The sequence below is a fragment of the Felis catus genome, chromosome B4 (assembly GCF_018350175.1).
Source record: "Felis catus isolate Fca126 chromosome B4, F.catus_Fca126_mat1.0, whole genome shotgun sequence".
Classification (NCBI taxonomy): Eukaryota; Metazoa; Chordata; class Mammalia; order Carnivora; family Felidae; genus Felis; species Felis catus.
The window spans coordinates 74,692,901-74,710,681 of record NC_058374.1 but is presented as its reverse complement, the minus strand read 5'-3'; the positions used below and the strand labels follow the sequence as shown (position 1 = coordinate 74,710,681).

The window sequence follows — 17,781 nt, the reverse complement described above, 5'->3', positions numbered from 1 at the left end:
CAGGGGAGCCCAACAGAAAAGGGGAGCCCATCAGCTGAGGATTGGCTACAGGCCTGCCTAGACCACCACAGACGCCGGAAGCCTGGTAGAGAGGTTGAGAAGCCAGGCTGTGCCTTTCCCCAGATTTTGTAAAATGAAGTACACAGGGGTGCCCTCAGCCCTGGAATCTTTCCTCCGAGGCAAATCACACCTGGAAAGGCTCTTTTGTTTCTCTACAGCCCCTTGGGTCTACAGCACTATAGCATGGCAAGGTGCACACAGCAAGTGCCTACTAGATATTCCCTGATGTAACTTTTCAGAGATGAATACTGACAAAAACACAATATGAGCGTCCTGTAAGGACCACCACCCCTCCCAGGCACCATGAGAACACAAGAAATGTTAACGTCACAGAAAAGAAAAGAGAAAATTCGTGTTTTCTGCAGAGGTTCTAGCACGTGTCAAATAGCAGTCAAGCTAGAAGAGTTCAAAGCTATTCTGTAGCACAGGAATGCTGACTGTCACGTCTTCACGAGAACAGGGTCTGGAGTATTTTCTACTCTGCCTGACTCAAAAGGCGGCGATGAATGTCAGACGGTCAATGGCTAAGGAATACTCAGCAGTCATCCTTTACCCCTTTGCGATGATAAGGTTTATTTTCAAGATGTTAGGTTCACTCATCTGGCCAATTAAGCACCACAAAAGTGACTTCTTCCAGAGGCTCATGGAACTCCCTGAGAATGTCCCAAGGTGTTGGTTATTTGAGATTTCCTGTTCTATTTTTCTTCCCATGAGAATCACTGCTGGCTTTCCCATGATGCTTTGGGCAAGGGGCTTCTTTCTTTTATTTTCATTACAAGCGGGGAATCTATCCATCAGACTGGCAGGGCCCCCAAAGGGGCACTTCCTTTCATCTGTTTCTCAGGATAGATGGGCCATTTCTCAATTCAACCAGTCTGTGTCTCTTCTATTTTTTTTTAAACCTTTCCAGAGAGAAAGTTTCCAAATTCTCTTAATCAACTGTTTGAGTGCCTAACAAATTTTGCTGTTTGAAGATTCTTCTTTCTGTTTAGCCTCAGTTTATTTCTCCTGATCCCCTTATTGAGAGTTTGAGAGGGGCTGGTTATCCTACAGTCTAGCAAAACTGTTTCATAAATGGTTCAGAGGCTCTTGTACCAGCAGATTTGCTGGGCTGTACTACTGTCCTTCACTCAACAGCTGTGTCATGTTGGGTTAACCTCTCTATGCCTCGACTTTCCACCTGTTCAGCTTGTCCCTCTGAGCCACGGTTTCCTCCCCTGCCTAAAAGAGCTCACCAACTGCTGGATGGCTTCGTGGGCATCTCTATTATAGAATATTATATTGTAATTACTATTTATTTATACATTCTCCCACCGGACGGTGAACCCGAAGAAGGAGGGAACCACATCTTTTTTTTTATCTCTCCTCCAAATGCGGTGCCTAGCACATAGCCAAGAAGGCGGAATAATTTCTAGCCAACATTTTCTATGGCGTATTTCCCCCCCTCTGCTACAATTCCAGGTCTCATGATTGACTTTTTTCCACTCTTCTCTTCTCTTCACACCAGTGTCGTATAGAACGGGTGGCGGGAGACTGGGGATTAGTCCCGGGAAGCTGACACTAAGCTCGCTCGCTCGGATGAGGTTCGCGACAGGCCGAGAACGTGATCTGCCGCGGGCGAGGGGGGACGATGACGCAGCTCCAGCCACTTTGGCCGCGTTTTCCGTTTGCGCTTTTATCCTATCGAGTGGGGTCGGGCTGAGCTCCCAGGCGCTCTGCAGACGCAACGCGACGGCGAGCGGCGCCCGGGATTTCCCAAGAGCGCAGAGGCCCGACGGTGCCCGCGGCAGACGCCCCCAGAGCCCGGCAGACCGTGAAGTCCGGGTCGGGTCAACCCAGGTGGGGGTGACGCACCTGGAAGAGGCGTGCGCAGCAGCTAGGTGGAACCACGGCGGCGGGAGGTGGGCGAACGCATCACAGATTAACGCGGGCAGAGCATGGATCTGCACACACATCACCCTCGAAAACTCTCAGGCACAGAGAAGCAGCATGCCTTCCTCTGTGGACCGCAGCCGTGGAGGACTACCCCGGGCCGAGTCTCCCAGTGGTTGATTCCAAGTCAAGATGGTTGCGAAGCCGCCAGCCTTCTCGGGGAGCGAGGCAGGTCCGCTGGGCGGGGCCAAGGGGAGGGGCGGGCCCGGGGCGGGGCCTCGAGAGGGGCGGGGCCAGGTGCTGGGTTGTCTCTGCTTGTCAAAAGGCAGCAGCCGAGCGGGAGGCGCCGGGAGCGCGGAGCTGCGTGCCCACCCGCCTGACCAGGTGCGGAACCGGTAGGAGCGGGGAAGGGGGGTCCCAGAATCGGGATTGGGCCCGGGGTAGGGCTGCGGGGTGGGGAGGGGTACCGGGCCTGAGTGCCCGGGTGCAAACACTAGAGGGTAAATCGCAGGGGCAAACTTGGCTGCTGAGATCCGGGCTGTCGTGCCATGAGGCTGAGGCACTGAGGTCTGAGAAAGAGCTAAAGTTCGTGCCAGGTTGGCGAGAGGGGCAACGACCTCGGTGCTCAGGCGGTTTATCACACAAATGCTCTGCTACACAGTGCTCAGCACTTGGGCAACGAGAAGCATTTGTTTCCTTCCTCTGTTGGGGAGCCTTGGCACGGAGTGAAGGAATAAGAAAGGGAGATCGACTGTCGATGGTACTAAGGTCCGCTGGAGGCGGAGTGTGTGAAGCTTTATCATCTTCTAGTACCTGTGTACGGTCACCTGCCATGGTGGATGGAGTTGGATCTTTTAAGTAGAGTTTTTTCTTTTCTTTTCAAACCGCCAATGATTTTAGACCTAGTTGGCCCTAATGCACTGTATTTATTTTTTTCAGGAAAGCCTGTCCATAGATGTTCAGAGGAACTCAGGGGCAAACATCTAATCCGGGAGGGAGCTCAGGGAGTAGTTTCTGTTTGGGGAGTGAAGGGTCCCTCGTCTGTGGGTGGTGGGGGAGAGTTTAGGGGAAGTATCTAGGAGGGAACAGCATGTGGTCTGCAGGGAGCAGTGGATCCTGACTCCCTCTCCCCCCCCCCACCCCCAGACCACTGAAGCTGAGACCCAGGCTACCCGGTCTGGGAGGGCACTAGGTCTCCCAGCCCAGGCCCTTCCCGCATCTCCTCCTCCTCCTTCTCCTCCTCCTCTTCCTCCTCCTCCCTGCGGTGAGTGAGTCAGCCTCCTGTCTGGGCTCAGTTGCAGCCAGAGGGGCCAGAGCCCAGGCAAGCAATTGGGCAGGCATTTTCTGAGCATTGCAGAAGCTCTCCTAGGCAGAGTCAGCTCCACTCTAGCTCCCTGCTGGAAGGCTCTCTTCCTCGTGGCCAGTGGTGGCCACTCCTCTGAAGGGAACACCCAACACAGGGATGATTATGGGATCGTTGTGGTATGATTCCAGAAGGGTTGACGGTGAAGAGCTTGTGGATTTGCGGTAAATCCGCATCTCTTCTCCTTCTCCTAGGATCAGGAGGTACATCCAGCACGGTACACTTCCAGCCTCCCATTCCATTTCTGCCTAGTGATCTTGTTAGCAGCCCGGCTCTGTTAGCCAGGTGGGTGTGCACAAGAAGTCAGGAAGGTTCTGGGACTAGGGAAGGCATGGTGTTGTCGAAGAAAGTTTTAAGCCAGGGTAAGAAGTGGGGTTTGTTGAGGTGGAAATGGATTGTCTGGACACTGGAACCTCAACTCAGTGAACTGTGGGCATTGTGTATTGTGGGGGTGGGGGGGAGGGCTTCCCCATCCCGTCCTTGTCAAAGTGCTGGAGAGGACTGAGGGTCCTTCTGGAACGGTATACAGACAGACCCGGAGGTAGTAAGACTGTACATTTCTCTCTGGCTTTTCTTTTGGGTGCTTCAGACCCTTGAGCAGAAATGGGAGCCCCAGAGTCCATTGTCCCCCACTCAGTGGCCTCTCTGGAGCCATATGAGACAAGCCCACGACCAGGCTGTGGTGCGGGGCTGACTCAAACTGCAAAATGCTGGGGATTCACAGAGACTGTACTCTGGCTGGGCCCCATGGCTTCAGTTTGGCTGGTCCCTCATTAGCCACGACCTGGACCCTTTCCAGGGTAAAGAATAAGAAAGGAGGGAAGAGAAAAAGGGTAAGAAAAGAGGAGGGTGAGATAAGGAAGGAGGGAAAGAGAGTTAGCAAGCTTTCCTGACCCCTCACAGTCCTCAGTCAAGGCCATCACACTTCATTTGTATAAACATCGTGGAAGGCCTGGTGTAGTTTGGGGTGCCCTGGTTATTTGTATTTATGGTTTCTCCGTCTTCTCTCCCATCCCCCCTCAGAACTGATCTTTTTTGGGACTAAGTCCCAGAGGAAGTACCAAGAGGCCCTCCCGGACCCTCACCCTCCACTCTCAGACCAAATAGCCAGTGTCTAAAGCCAGTGTCTTCCATGCTTGACTTGGGGCTTGGGGGCCAGATCAGGCGGTCATCCAAGCAGGAGAGGGAGCGCCACTGCTCAGTTCTTCACCCTGCATCCCCAGGAGGCGACAGCCATCCCGGCCGAGATCTGCTTCTGGAACCCCTGCTAGAAACCCCCTGTTGCCTTTGTCTAGCCGTTGGGTGCTGGTGGCTGGAGGGCCAGAGTCAGGAGCACCTGGAAGTCTGAGCCAGGATGATGTTCCAGTTCGTTGCCGGACAGGAGGAGTTGTAGTGGTCCAGCTTTCCGTTTGGCCACGGCTGCAGGTCTGCTTTGGATGCAGGTGGAGGGAAGTAAGGAAATGACAAGTTTTGATTAAATGCCTCTTGTGCACCCAGCTTGGTGCTAGACCCTCTGAGGGATGACAGGAACAGAACCCCCCAAATCAGCCCTCTTCCTTGAGATGGTCTGAGCCCCAGCAGCTGCTGTCGGTCCAGTTCTGAAAGGATCCAGGTGGGCAGAAGCTAGCCTGGCTATTGCTCTGGACCTCAGGGCCTCGCTTCCAGTCATGATTTTCTCTAATTCCCTCTTCACCCTCTCCTGTGTCAGTGCCCTCTTGGTGGGCCGGGGGGGGGGGGGGCGTATAATTCCCTGTCCAAACTGGGAAGCTTTGAGAGTGCGAAGGGGTGCTGTTAGTAGGTTCTGTCAGGACAATTGACATAAACCACAACTGTCCAGGGCCAACTGAAACATTTAGTCATTATGGTGAACAGCACTCTGAACCCATCTGAGGTTACACTGACGAGGGGAAGATGGGTGGGAGTGGGTTTAATGAGGAAGACAAGGTGGGGAAGGGGCCTAATGACGAGGGGAGGATGGAAGTCGCTTAATTCTCAGGGCAGCCCCAACACCCCAGCTTGCTCCCTGGTATTATCACCCAATTCCAGTGTTTTCCCTGAGGGCAGCACCGCTCCCAGCCACCTTCTCCTAGAACCCAACCTACCGCACTCGCTCGCTCGTGTGACTTCCCTTCACCCTTGACTTATGACTGGCCTCACCTTCGGCTTTCCTGCCCCACCCCTACCTCCAATGGGGACAGGAAGGCCTGCCAACTCCCCTTCCGCTGCCCCTGGGGGAATTGGGATTTATAATGGAGCCAAGACTTAGCCTCATGCTTCCTCTTCCCTCTTCCCCCGTATCTGCAGCCTCTTCATTTGGTCTCTCCAGCTTCCCAGATCTCTGGGGGACACACCATACCACAGGGAAGTCCAGCTCTCAAGTGGGTAAACAACAAGAAGGGAAGGGTAGTCAAACCTTGCTCATGTGGATAAAGGGCACAGGTCACTTGCAGTCAGGTTCCGGGGAAATGGTGAGCAGGGTGGAGGGCAGAGCCAGAGAAAAACTGCTTAGCAGGAGAGGGAGTCGGTTCCCCCGGACACTGGAGTTTGACTGTCTCATCAGGTCTGAATATTGGGGAAATGGTCCAGGGCGGGGACAGGCTGTTCTTGCTCAACCCAAGCTATAGGCGTTGGTGGCAGCGACTGCATCGTGACGCTGTAACACGTAGAAAAGAAACTGCCCTCCCTTCTGCGTCCGCGGTCCTCGTGGTCGAGATGCTCAGGGCGGGCTCCCTGGAGAGTCCGCAGAGGTCCGGCATGAGAGTGATCGGGGCGCCTGGTGTGGGGGTGGAGCCTCCTTAATGATGGTGTAGTGACTGTCTTACTCTGGCAGGAAGGAAGTTGTTCTCATCGCCAACAAATGAAAAGGGCAGGTGAAGACCTCTTGGGAAGTCCCACCCTTTGAAGTGACTTGTGGGGAGAGGGAAGGGGAGAGACTCCTTGGGCTGGCAGGGGGAGGAGGGGGGGTGGCCTCTCAGTAGATGGCAAAAGTGAGAGGCACTGGGGGAGTCTGAGTGTGTGTCATACGTTTGCAAACCTGCCCTGCAAGTCCTGTGCCAAGGGATAGACCAAGCAGTGTTTCCAGAACCAGGTGCCACACAAAGTCCCCATTCTGCACAGGGGAGAGTCCTGGTCCTGAGCAGGGTGTGGGCAGCTACACCAGCGGGCAAGTGGAGTTTGGGAAGGACCCAGAAGCCGGTTCCTGGGAAGCTGCTGCCTCTCACTGGCCTTCTGACCACAGGTTGAAGCTTTGAGGTGTTACGCAAGGTGTGACATTCCAGGCACTGTGGGGCGCAAGGTGTGACATTCCAGGCACTATGAGGCACCCGTGAGCCCCTAGGCTTTGCTGGTGACACATCCAGTGTGTGCCACCTGCTGGCACTGGAGTTGCAGCTCCAGGAACAGCTATTCACTGAGTGCTCAGCTCAGTTGCACCAGGTGCTGTGCTAGGTACGTTGCATGCAGGGCCTCCCAGATCTGCCACAACCTTGTGGGATAGGAACCACTGTTATGCTCCTTTCACAAATGGGAAACTGAGGCTTGGTGAGGTTGAGCCATGTGCCAAGGTGCCACAGCTGATGAATGGGACAGTCAGGACTCACACTTGGGTCTGTCTTAACTTCCATGGAACCCTACCACTTCTGCATTCATGGGAGCCCACAGGGCATTTAGCGCCATGCCTTGGGCATAATAGGCCTGCAGTAAATGTTTGTGAGTGGCAGGGTTAGATTTACTAACTGGTTTGAACAAGTTGACCTGGAAGCAAGCTTGGTTTGCCCAGAGGTTACTGTGGGGACAGTGGCCTCTCAGAAGGAGGCTCCCTCTGCCAGTACCCTCAGGCCTCAGTGCCTCTCCAGCACTACTGGGTACCTAACTTGGGTAAAAACAGCAGACAAGAACCTGAGAGAGAGAGATTGAGAGAGAGAGAGAGAGATAGAGAGAGAGTTCTGTGCCGAGAGATTGCATGGGATCAGATAAGATTTGAACGGTCTAGAAGGCAAATGACAAATACTTTTTCAATGTCAAACAAGCCACTTCATTGATAACCTACTTTGGACTAAGGGCACCAAGGAAAGGCCATTGTCCCTTGGCCAACTGGAGCTAAGCTCATCCTGTTTCCCCTTTCCCCTCCTAGCTACCCCTTAAGGAGCACTCGTGAGCCTAGCCTGCCTGGAAGGGGAGATGGACTCTAGCCACATCTGACAACCTCTGCCAGGCAGTGTGATTCCCTTCTCTCCTTTCATCTTGACAGCTTCTCCTTGGAGGAAGCTACTATTACTCTCCCCAGCGTGGATATGGGAAACCAAGGTTTAAAGAGATGTCGCAACCTGCCATGCTGTAGAATTAACCCATGACCACTGAGCTACACTGCTGTTAGTGCTGGGCTTGGCCACGCGAACCACTCTCCGTGCCAGAGCCTGGAGATGGGGTTAGAAGGAAGAGAAAGTGCTCAGCCTACCCCTCAGCTGCGCGCCCCCCCCCCCCCACCGGGTTCCTTGGTATATCTCTGAAATGTTAGGTAGTGCTGTTGGAAGCTTTGCCAACAGCCTCGAAGAACAGGAAGAACGCGGGGTTGGAGTTAGACACGCCTGGGTTCAAATCCCAGCTTTGTCACTTTCTAGCTTGTGACCTTGGGCAGGTTTCTTAATCTCTCTGAATCTCAGTGTCCTTATCTGTTACGTGGGATAAGAATAACTCCCTTGTAGAGCCGTGTGAGGATTCCAGATGACCCAAGTCAAGTGTCTGGCAGGCAGTAAGCCTTCGAAAAGCGTGGGTCGTTCAATAGATATGCATTGAGGACCTACGGTGTGACAGGCATTATTCAAGACGCTGGGAGCTTCACAGTGAAAAGTAAAGACTCTTGCAATTGTTCCCAAATTTGCTAGACCAGAAACTTCATCGTTGTGAGAGATCCCTTGAGAATCCAAGAATGGCTGTCTTCGCACCTGGCTGAACTCGGATTTGGTACATTTCTCTTCCAGCCATTTGTTAGCTGATGAGCTTGGAGAAGTTAGTTAGCTTCTCTGAGACTCAGGTTCTTCAATTCTTTTTATTTATTTACTTATTTTTTCGACTGTGAAATATATCATACGCACACGGGTATACCATATGCTTATGTACAGATTAAAGAATAATATAGCATATTCTGTACACATCACCCAAGTGCAGAATGGAACGTCTGCAGCGCCTTCAAAGCTCCCGTTCCTCTTCCCATTTGCATCCCCTTCCTTGTTCTCCACCCCACCCATATTTTGAATGTTAGTTAGTTATTTCCTTCCTTTTCGTCGTAAGTTATCGTCTACGTGCGTTTTACAAAACAATATATTGTTTACCTTCACGTGTCTACGGAGCTTACCTATATGCATGTTCCCCGTGGTGTGCGTCCTCCACCTTGTGTCGTGCCTCTGAGACTCCCCCCTGTGTTGACACACCCAGAGGTAGTTCGTTAGTTTTCACTCAGGGTGACGTCCACTGTAAGGATGTGCCACAATTTGTATGTCCTCCCTCTTGGTGATGGACGTTTGGGTGGTTTCCAGTTTGGAGTTACCACGGTCATACTGCTGGCGGTAACTGTGCTGGTCTCCTGATGTGCGCGTAGGCGGTTCTCCAGGGCACATACCTGGGGCCAGGGCACCTGGGATTCTGTGTTTGGCATTGCTCCACAGCGCCCAACTCTTTTCCACAGTGGCTGTACTGAAAAGCATTCCTTTCGGCAGTGGCTAAAAGCTCCCCTTGTGCCCCATCCTTTTCAATACCTGACATAGCCTTTATTTCTAAAATGAAACGGTTGTCCGACTAGACGAGTTTCTAAAGTCCCTTTCAGCTCTCATAGTTGAATCATCCTCGGCCGGTTATATGCGTACCCCTGTCTGACGTGTGGTACACGCACAGGTGGTCCTGTACAGGTGTCAGCGTGACTCTGTGAGCTCTGCGCAGGGACTCCGGGTGCGGCAGAAGCCCTTCCTTGCAACCTTCCAGCAACAGTGAAGGAGGGATCCCGCGGCTCCAAGCCCGTCCCGGTACTTGGCGTCCTGTTCAGTTCAACCAAGAGCCTAGTGTCAGTGCTGAGCACATCCTAGGTGACCAGTTAGTACCCACTGGATTGCATTTTTGCTAAGGGTATTGAGACGGTATCTTTTCCTTGGGTATCGCTTTTGAGAACAGGACGTGGAAGTATCAGAACTTTGTGTTTATTAGCTAATCAGAGTTCAGGGTGCTGGGGGCAGTGATGGGATTTACATCTGTCCAGGGCTTTTTGGTCATCTGAAAGCTCCAGGTGAAGTAAACTGAAGACTAATTGTTCGGAGTCTGGCCTTGATCTCTGACCCGCTGACTTGTCCAATCTGAGAAGCAGAGGGTGCTAGAGGGTCGCGGTGGAGAGAACAGAGGAGGCGCCTTGGGGAAAGGAACAGAACGCCCACAGAGAATCCCTTCCTCTTCCAAGGTTGCACACTCTGCCTGGGGGTGCTGGGTTGAGTAGGTGTTAGGTAGACCCAGTGTCCTGGCGGCCACATAAACAGCCAGCTGCCCACTCACCCAGCCGCCCACAAAAGAATGTGGCTTGCTGGGCAGTTGCATGGGACACCCGAGGCCGCAATCCTGTAATTACCCAGCCAGTCTGTGCCTGTCAGCTCCAGGGGCAGGTGAGTGCCTCTGCCCTGGGCCTCATCTTGGTCACTAGACCCATGCTGGGCTCGGTGGTAGGGCCCCACCCATTCTTCAATCACCTCCCACCCCAACTCTGCCCCAGTGTCTCTCTGTACACCAACCTTTGACTTTTGTGAGGCTGACATAATCATATATCATATAAAAGCTGACAATCGTAATAAACCAATGGCTATTCTAACTTATACGTTCCAGGCACCGTGTTAATTTTTTTCATGCATTTTCTCACCCAGGCCCCTCAATAATGCTGTGAGGTAGGCAATACTGTTATTCCCATTTCCCAGAGGAGGAAATTGATGTCGAAAGAAGTTAAGAGGTTCAACTTCTTGCCCAAAGTCATTGAGCTCCTAAGTCAGAACCAGAACTTAAATTCGGATCTGTTGTAGCCTGGGCCGTCTGCCCCTGCCTCACCTGCCCACGACCTGTCCTGCGCAGTTGTTCGGCTCTGTTCTCTGCCCTCCTCTTCCTGTCTGAGGAGGGCTGGAAAAGAGGCCGTAGGTGGTGCCAGCCGAGGGTGAACGGGACGGTTCCAGGCTGGCCAGGATGATGCTGGAAAACACCTTCGGGGCAGAGTTCTTGGTTCCAAACAGCTCTCAATTTCCGGACTTCTGCCAGGGGTGGGAAGGTACCTCTGCCCAGCCTATTTGGCAAGCACACCGACGTCTCGGGTGCCATGATGTGAAGAAGTGGGGGGTGGCAGCCTCAGGTAAAATTCTACTGTAATGAACTCCATCTGAGATCCGAATGGCTTCGTTGAGATGAAATTGTGTTAACCAGTGTGCAGTGGAGGAACTCAGGTGTGGAACCTGAGAAACTAGAAGGGGAAGTGGGGCTCATTTACCAGTAAGTGTCTTTTAGTAAAGCTCTGGAACGTTTTGGAACCTAGGAGGAGAAGGAGAGTCAGAATCACCCCTGGTTCCTCCTTCAGTGCCAAGCTCCCGGATGGTTGGGGCAGGGCCCGGAGGGGAGAGCTTTGCGTTTGACTCCACCTGACAGGGCTGTGCCTGTCTGTTCGATTGTCCATGTACCCGCTGGGTTGCGAGGCCCTGAGAACAGGGCTGGGTCCTATATCTGAAGTGTCCTTACTCCACGCAATACTTAACTCATCACAGATATGCTCAATGGCTGTTGATTGAATGGAAATGTGTTTGTAGGTAGACCGGGACCCCTGAGCTATGTAAAGAGAGTTGAGGTGCCTGGGTGGCTCAGCCGGTTAAGCATCTGACTTCGGCTCAGGTCGTGATTCTCACGGTTCGTGAGTTCGAGCCCCGCGTCGGGCTCGGTGCTGACCGCTCGGAGCCTGGAGCCTGCTTGGGATTCTTGTATTTCCCTCTCTCTCCGCCCCTCCCCCCCTCGCACTGTCTCTCTCTGTCTCTGTCTCTCTCTCCTCAAAAATAAACAAACGCTAAAAAAAAATTCTCTTTTGAAGAGAGTTGAAGGGCAGGAGCTTTGTGTGACTAAAACGTTATAAAAAGCTGGGCTGCAGCTCAGAGGACTTCTCTCCCATTACTGAAGCCAATCCTGCCGAATAACAAGCACTAACATTGCCTGAGCAGGTACCCTGTGCCGGGCGCGGTGCTGAGCCCTTGACCTGCATTATCTCATTTGACCCTCACAGACAAATGAGGTGGGTTTTGTCGTTTTCTTCTCATTTTGCAGGCAGGGGAACGGAAGCTTAGAGAGCTGCGGACAGAGCGGGCAGGAGGTGTGTGGGGAGGCAGGGTTTGCTGTTGCTCAGGCTGCCTCCAGACCCTCTTCTCTTACCTGTGTCTCCCTGCACGCAGAGCTCGGCTGTCGCTGAGGGCTGGTTGCCGGGTGGGAGGGTAGGGCCAGGTGATGAGTGAGGCTGGAGGGCTGCAGACCCTGGTGGGGTGCAAGGGCGGGGGGAGGGGGGAGTGGCACAGCCTGGTCTGGGGGTTAGCTCCACCTGAGGCCCGCAGGGTTGCCCCGGGAACTGCAGCCCTGTGTGGCCACATTAGACCTTTTTTTTTTTTTTTTTTTTTTTTTTTTTTTTTTTTTACGAGGAAGCTGGACATCCAGAGTTTTTCCAAAAGTGAAATCTCTCCAGTTTTCAAAAACACTGACCACTAATTAAAAAATTGACGACGACCCGGTGGTGATGGTAGGCGGTGGCAGAGTGAACACAGTCATGGCTAGGTTTAGCCTGCAGCCCTGCCCCCCGCCCCCCACCGGCCCCGGATGTCTTCGGGTAGTTTCTTTCTTTGAACACGGGACCCTTAGAGTGGGACCAGTAAGGCCCTTGCTGATGTAGAATTTCTCACGAAAGGCATGATCACCCTCCATGGGTCCCCTTCCTAGCACGTGATAATACTGTATCATGCAGACCGTCTCTTTCTGGAGACTTATAATGAAATCAGCCTAAAGATATTCCATGAGTGAATCCCCTCCCTCCCCCACTCCCCTGCCCACCCCCCCCCCCCCCCCCCCAGTTAGGGAATAACTCTATATTCCCAGTTAGGTGTTTTTCCAGAGGTGTTAGCAGGAAAGTTCTGTGTAGAGAAATAAAAAAGAAACTAACAGTTAAGCAAAGGGTCTCTAGGGAAACAAAAAATAGAAAGAATAGTGGATGGGGAGCCTGGGTGGCTCAGGTCATGATCTCACGGCTTGTGAGTTCGAGCCCTGTGTCAGAGCCTGGAGCCCACTTCGGGTTCTGTGTCTCCCTCTTTCTCTCTGCCCTCCCCCGCTTGTGCTGTATCTCTCTCTCAAAAATAAACATTAAAAAAATTTTTTTTAAAAAGAAAGCATAGTGGAATGTGGGGATTGGGGTTGGTAGGCAATGAATGACGAGCCCACCTACGCTGCACTTCGGGGTCTCCCAGACTGAGGGCCTCATGGTGCCGTGAGGGTCGTGCTCCCTGTACTATTGCAAAGTGTGTGTTCACCACCTTCTACTTTCCTGCCTGAATTTCCTCCTCCTCTTAAAACCTGGGGCAATAATGGTCAACCAGTAACAGCTTTATGGCGTATCACGATTTTATAAAACACTTTAAATATTTTGTCTCAGATAAATATCGTGAGGTGTTTATACTGTGAGATAGACAAATGGGTGTAGAATCCCCCTTCTGAGGCTTGGTTAAGTGGCGCTGTTTTCTCTCCCTTCTTCCTTCCACAAGAGAGGAGTAGCCATGGGGCACTGCGGCCCAGCACAAGGTCCTCACAGGCCTCCTCATCCCCGCTGTCCTCACTCCTCACCCGGGGTTGACAGGTGGGGGAAGGTGCCTCAGACCCTGATGAAGGTCCCCCTTCCCTGAAAACCCCACACCAGGGGGAGTATGGAGCGGGCATGGGGATGACCCCAAACCCATGGATGGCCCGTGGCCAGCTTCCTCCCCATGCCTGCCCCCCCTGCCTGCCACCTCAAGCCATTGTTCCCAAAGCTGGGCAGAAAATAGCTCACTCCAGGGAATTATTTTTGTCTCTGTTAAACTTCAATCCTGAGCTCCTGCAGAGCCTGGCTGCAGAGTTGTTTTTGAGGTCAGGGGGAGCTCTGGCAAAAGTAAGGTGTAGGGGGTGGGTAAAGGGAGGCGGTGGGAGGAGGGGGCCATGATGGGCCACAGGCCCCTGGACTCTTGCCCTTCCGTGCTGCCCACGGGCTGCCTGACAGAGTGGAGCCTGCCCAGCCAGCTGGAGTGAGGTCTCCTTCCCACCTCCTTTGAGCTGGTCCCTCAAGTGCCTTCTCCAGGGATGTTTGCTGCCTCGGGAAAGAGCGCTGAGTGAAGGAGCTGTGACTCTGTTACCCCGAGCAGAGGCCCAGGTGGGCAGCAGGCCCGGCCCCAGGGCAGCGGGGGGGGGGGGGGGGCCGCACACGGCTGACTGTTGAGGAGGGAAAGAGGTGGTTCCTCTTGAGACCCCGGGGTAGCCCCTGCGTGCCCTGCGACACCACCGAAAGGGGCTCTGTGTGGCAAATCTGCTCCCTCTTTGCCCCTGGGTATCAGAGGAAAACAAGGAAGAGGAAGATGGCCAGTGGATGGGGCTGGGGGAGGGGACTATAGTTTGGAGAGGGTTCACGGGTGAGGACAAAGGCAGCTATTTCCTACCACTTGGTGGCTCTGGGGAAGAAGCCTCCCGACAGACTCGGACGTTTGGGCCTGAAACCTCGAAACAAGGTCATCTTCAGTTATAGCTCTGAGGGGAAGGCCCGGCATGTGTTGTTGCCAGCAGTGAGCATGGACATTCCGACTCAGGGTACGGGCTGGTGTGTGCCCACACAGGTCGGGGACTTTCCACAGGTGTCCGTGGTGCAAGCTGTTTGTGAACATTGTGTGTCTGTGGCTGATGCCCTTCCTTACAGCGATTCCTGGCAACAAGGAAGTGACCTCGTTGGCCGGGAGAGAGCAGTGAGCCACGTGGAACAGTGGAGGCAGGTTCGGGGATTGGGCGGCTGTGTGTAACTCAGCAGTCCCCTTGCCGAGCGACCGTATCCGGCCACCCTGGACAGACTGATGCGTTAAAGAAGGATTGAGCTGGTGACATGCAGCTGAGTGGGTCACCAACTTCCGTCTGCCCTTGTTGAGCCTTTAGTTCTTTCTTTGGTTTTCTCTCAGAACACTTATTTTCCTGGCCAGCCGGGCTGAGTTTTCCAGAACTGTCTCCTTTGTCTCTGCCTTTCAGCTCAGTTATGCTGGTCCTACCTGCCCCCCGCCCCCCGGGGTAAAGGAGCTCCCCGGCAGGGTGGTGGCCCTGGATGTGCACCAGCTGGGACCTCAACTGTCTAAAGAAGAGGCCCACTGCTTTGCTGACCTTGGGGCGCTTTCTCAATAAGTCAAGGGGACAGAGCCCTACTTTTACTTTCCGTATAAGGCTGGAGCTCAGTTCAGGTCAGAATGGGAATCCGATTGGACTCTGAAAGTCTTCAGTTCAAATATCATTACAATAATTAAAAATTCCTGGTATTCAAGTCTCAACGGGTAGAAGAAGTACTCAGTGGAGGAAAGAATGGAATCCACTTTCTGTTACAATGAGTGTGGTCAGTTGGTTCATCTCTTCCTGGTGCTCTCTCTCTTTCCAGCCATGCAGAACCAGTTTTCCTGCCTCCAGCCCTCTCTTTCCCTTTTGTCTCTTGGCCTTTGCACACGCGCTGTCTGCCCGAAACCCTCATTACCCTTCTTACCACTGCCGTGTTGAACTGTGATCCTCCCTGTCTCTGTTAGCGGGCTAAGAAGTGACCTCCTCCGAAGAGCCTTCTTTACCCTATGGGCACAAAGCCAGGAGCTCTCCTGCACACTCTGGTCACGTGTGCTTACCTATATCGTAGGATGGATCCTACCTGTCTGCCCCCCTCAGTGGACTGGGAGTTTCAAGAGGGCAGGGTCTGTGTGTGGCTCTCCATTGTGTCTCTGACTTCCAGGACAGGGCTTGCCATGGTCTCAGTGCTTAAAACCAACCAGGGGTCACCGTCAAAAGTAAGGCATCGAAGGCCAGAACCAAGGCCCACCACGGTGTGAGGCCAAGAAAGAATGTTATAGCTCCCTGGCCATCCGATGGGGTCCCCAGGAAGAAATCCACACAGCAGGATAGCTGGAACTCTGACGAAACAGAAGCTCTGGAAAAGACCGTTAGGGGGAAACCATTCTAATCAGAAACTGAGGAGCAGCTGGTGTCCCCTTGGGGTGACTGCACTGCCCCTCTAAAGTGAATGGGAACCTATTTGGTCTAGGCCCGGAAAAGCTTCGTGAGTACATGAGGAGTGTCCACCCCTTCGCTAATAATCTAGAAGATAGAGAGGATGCCTTCGAGTAGATCAGTACCTTTGGAACTGGAGCCGTCCTATGTATCTCAGAAGACCCAGGATCCTTCACTGGTTCTGACACAGGCCTAACAGTCTAATAGTGTAAGTGAAAGGTCTTCCAGGGCCCCTGAGGGCCAGAGGCAAACAGGAGTCCAGGCCCCCTGAGCCAGAGCCAGCCCAGTGTCTGGGTTAGGGGCCACGGTGGGCCTCCCTATTGCCAGGGCGGCTGCAGCCCTCCCTGCTGCCTCTGGGCTCCAGCCTTTGGCTCTCCACCTCAGCCTTCCCTGCGTTCTGCACTTTCGGTGGTAGGCAAGAGCAGCTGAGGAAGTACCACTGCCCTGATGACACACAGGCAGCCTCATGGGGCCGCTGAGCCTCAGGTCCCGCTAGGGGAGAACAGATATGTGACGGATGTATGACAAGCCCCGGGTGACAGAAGAAGTAGGAGAGAGATGGCATTGGGGGACAGAGGGAAAGGAAGGGAAAGGCAATGGGCACAAGGGCTTGGTACTCAGTGGCACCTCGGGAGCCACGGGTCTTATCCTTCTTGCAGAGGAAAAGTCCAGATGTGTAGCTCAGCTTCTCTGCATATAGGGGAGAGATTAGCCATTGGCCGTGGCTTCCAAAAATCTGGCTGGGGAAAATTTCCCCACCCTGAGAAGCCAGATTTTTGGAAGCCACAGCCAATGGGTGGGGTGGTCAGTTTTTTCCCAGTTCAGTGGAAATGTGGCTTTCTGGGCAACGTTTGTTTGGAGTAGCATGTTTGGGGCTGAGAGCAGGCCTGCTGCCCTCCATGGCCCCTCTGTGGGGCCTGAAAGTCTCCTGATTTCCCAGGCTCTGGTCTTGTGCTGACAGCAGTTACAGCTTTAGTAGTGAGCTCCAGCTGACATCCAACCACACTGTGCCAGGGACCGTGCTGAGTGCTAGACAGAGATGTTGGTCCTGTAACAGCCCTGTGACCCGGGCGCTCTCTCATGTCCGCATTTGTAGAGGAGGATGCAGGAGTGGGCTTTGGGGGACGCTGGACGGTAGTCACATTGCGAAGCGCATCAGGCTGGCCAGGGCGGTTGTGGAGGTAAGCGAGGGATCTGACGCCCGGGATTCTGAGTATCTCAGTGCCGGCAGGACCTGGCCCTTTGGGTACTGACACAGTGCAGAAAGAGTGTGAGTGACACAAAGACTGCATTGGTCCCAGAGGAAAATGAAGAGAAGAAGGCTGGCCGGGATGGACGGGTTTGGGGGCGGGCGGTGGGCTCAAAGCTATCTGTCTGGGCAGGGGCAGACTCAGGTCTATGTGGACCTGGGCCGGGGACCCAGCAGTAAGAAAGATGCTTAGTCCGGGTAGAGGGCCACAGAGACGCTAGAACTGGGCTTGGGAATCTCTTGGGAAAAAGAAGCAGCTTTCTCCTGATGTCCCGAGGCCATTGTTGTTGTTTTAAATCCCATTTAGCCATCGCCTACATTAGCAATAGTAGGAGTTGAGGTCTCCCCAGAGGAGGGCTAGAACCACTTCCCCTTCCACAGAGGAGGGCTGCTCCGTTAGGAAAAATATTCACGTACAGGTTCTCCATTTGGGCTGCTCCAATTTCTATTCTTTGGTTTCCAAGTAATTGGACCAAGAGCCTCCTTGTCCCATCAACCTTGACCTGGAGCGCATATCCCAGGGAAGTACCCCCATCCTAGTGTCCAGGAGAGGCTCCCAGAATAGTGAGAGAGCACACCGGGAACATCCCACTTCTGTCTAAGATCTCCCCTTACCTCTCTGGGTCTGGGTCCATTTCTTCAGGCCATGGAGGCCAGAGCCAGGAGCTAGAGCTGGTTGGGTTACCCTCACTCTGTTCCTGTGTGTTGCTTGTCTGGGATGGCATCGGTGCTGGGTGGTCCCACTGCAGTGCGCTTCAGGGCCTCCCCCATGGCTTCCCACAACTCCCCTCCTCCAGAGATGACATTCATGCCTCCTCCCATGGCCCATTTCTCTCCCCCGCCACTCTGACCCCTGGAAGCTGCTCGGGCTGGTGATGAGAGGTCTTGGGACTTGCCCAGGGTGGAGGTGGAAAAACACTCTCTTTCCTTT

At 53.6% G+C, this 17,781-nt stretch overlaps 1 protein-coding gene across 4 annotated transcripts in view; it reads left to right on the top strand.

The window, feature by feature from the left end:
* Window positions 1-1,743: 1,743 nt before the first annotated feature.
* VDR (vitamin D receptor) overlaps window positions 1,744-17,781 on the top strand; it is a 56,955-nt gene continuing 40,917 nt past the window's right edge. Inside the window, exon 1 of one of the 4 annotated variants that reach the window (XM_019834851.3) lies at window positions 1,744-2,164. In XM_019834851.3, coding sequence (XP_019690410.2) covers window positions 2,125-2,164 — 40 coding nt within the window. In that variant the 5' untranslated portion in view covers window positions 1,744-2,124. Of the gene's footprint in view, window positions 2,165-2,214; window positions 2,328-13,521; window positions 13,734-17,781 lie in introns of those variants that run through there. The other 3 variants (XM_003988596.6, XM_011283890.3, XM_019834852.3) reach the window with 3 other exon arrangements.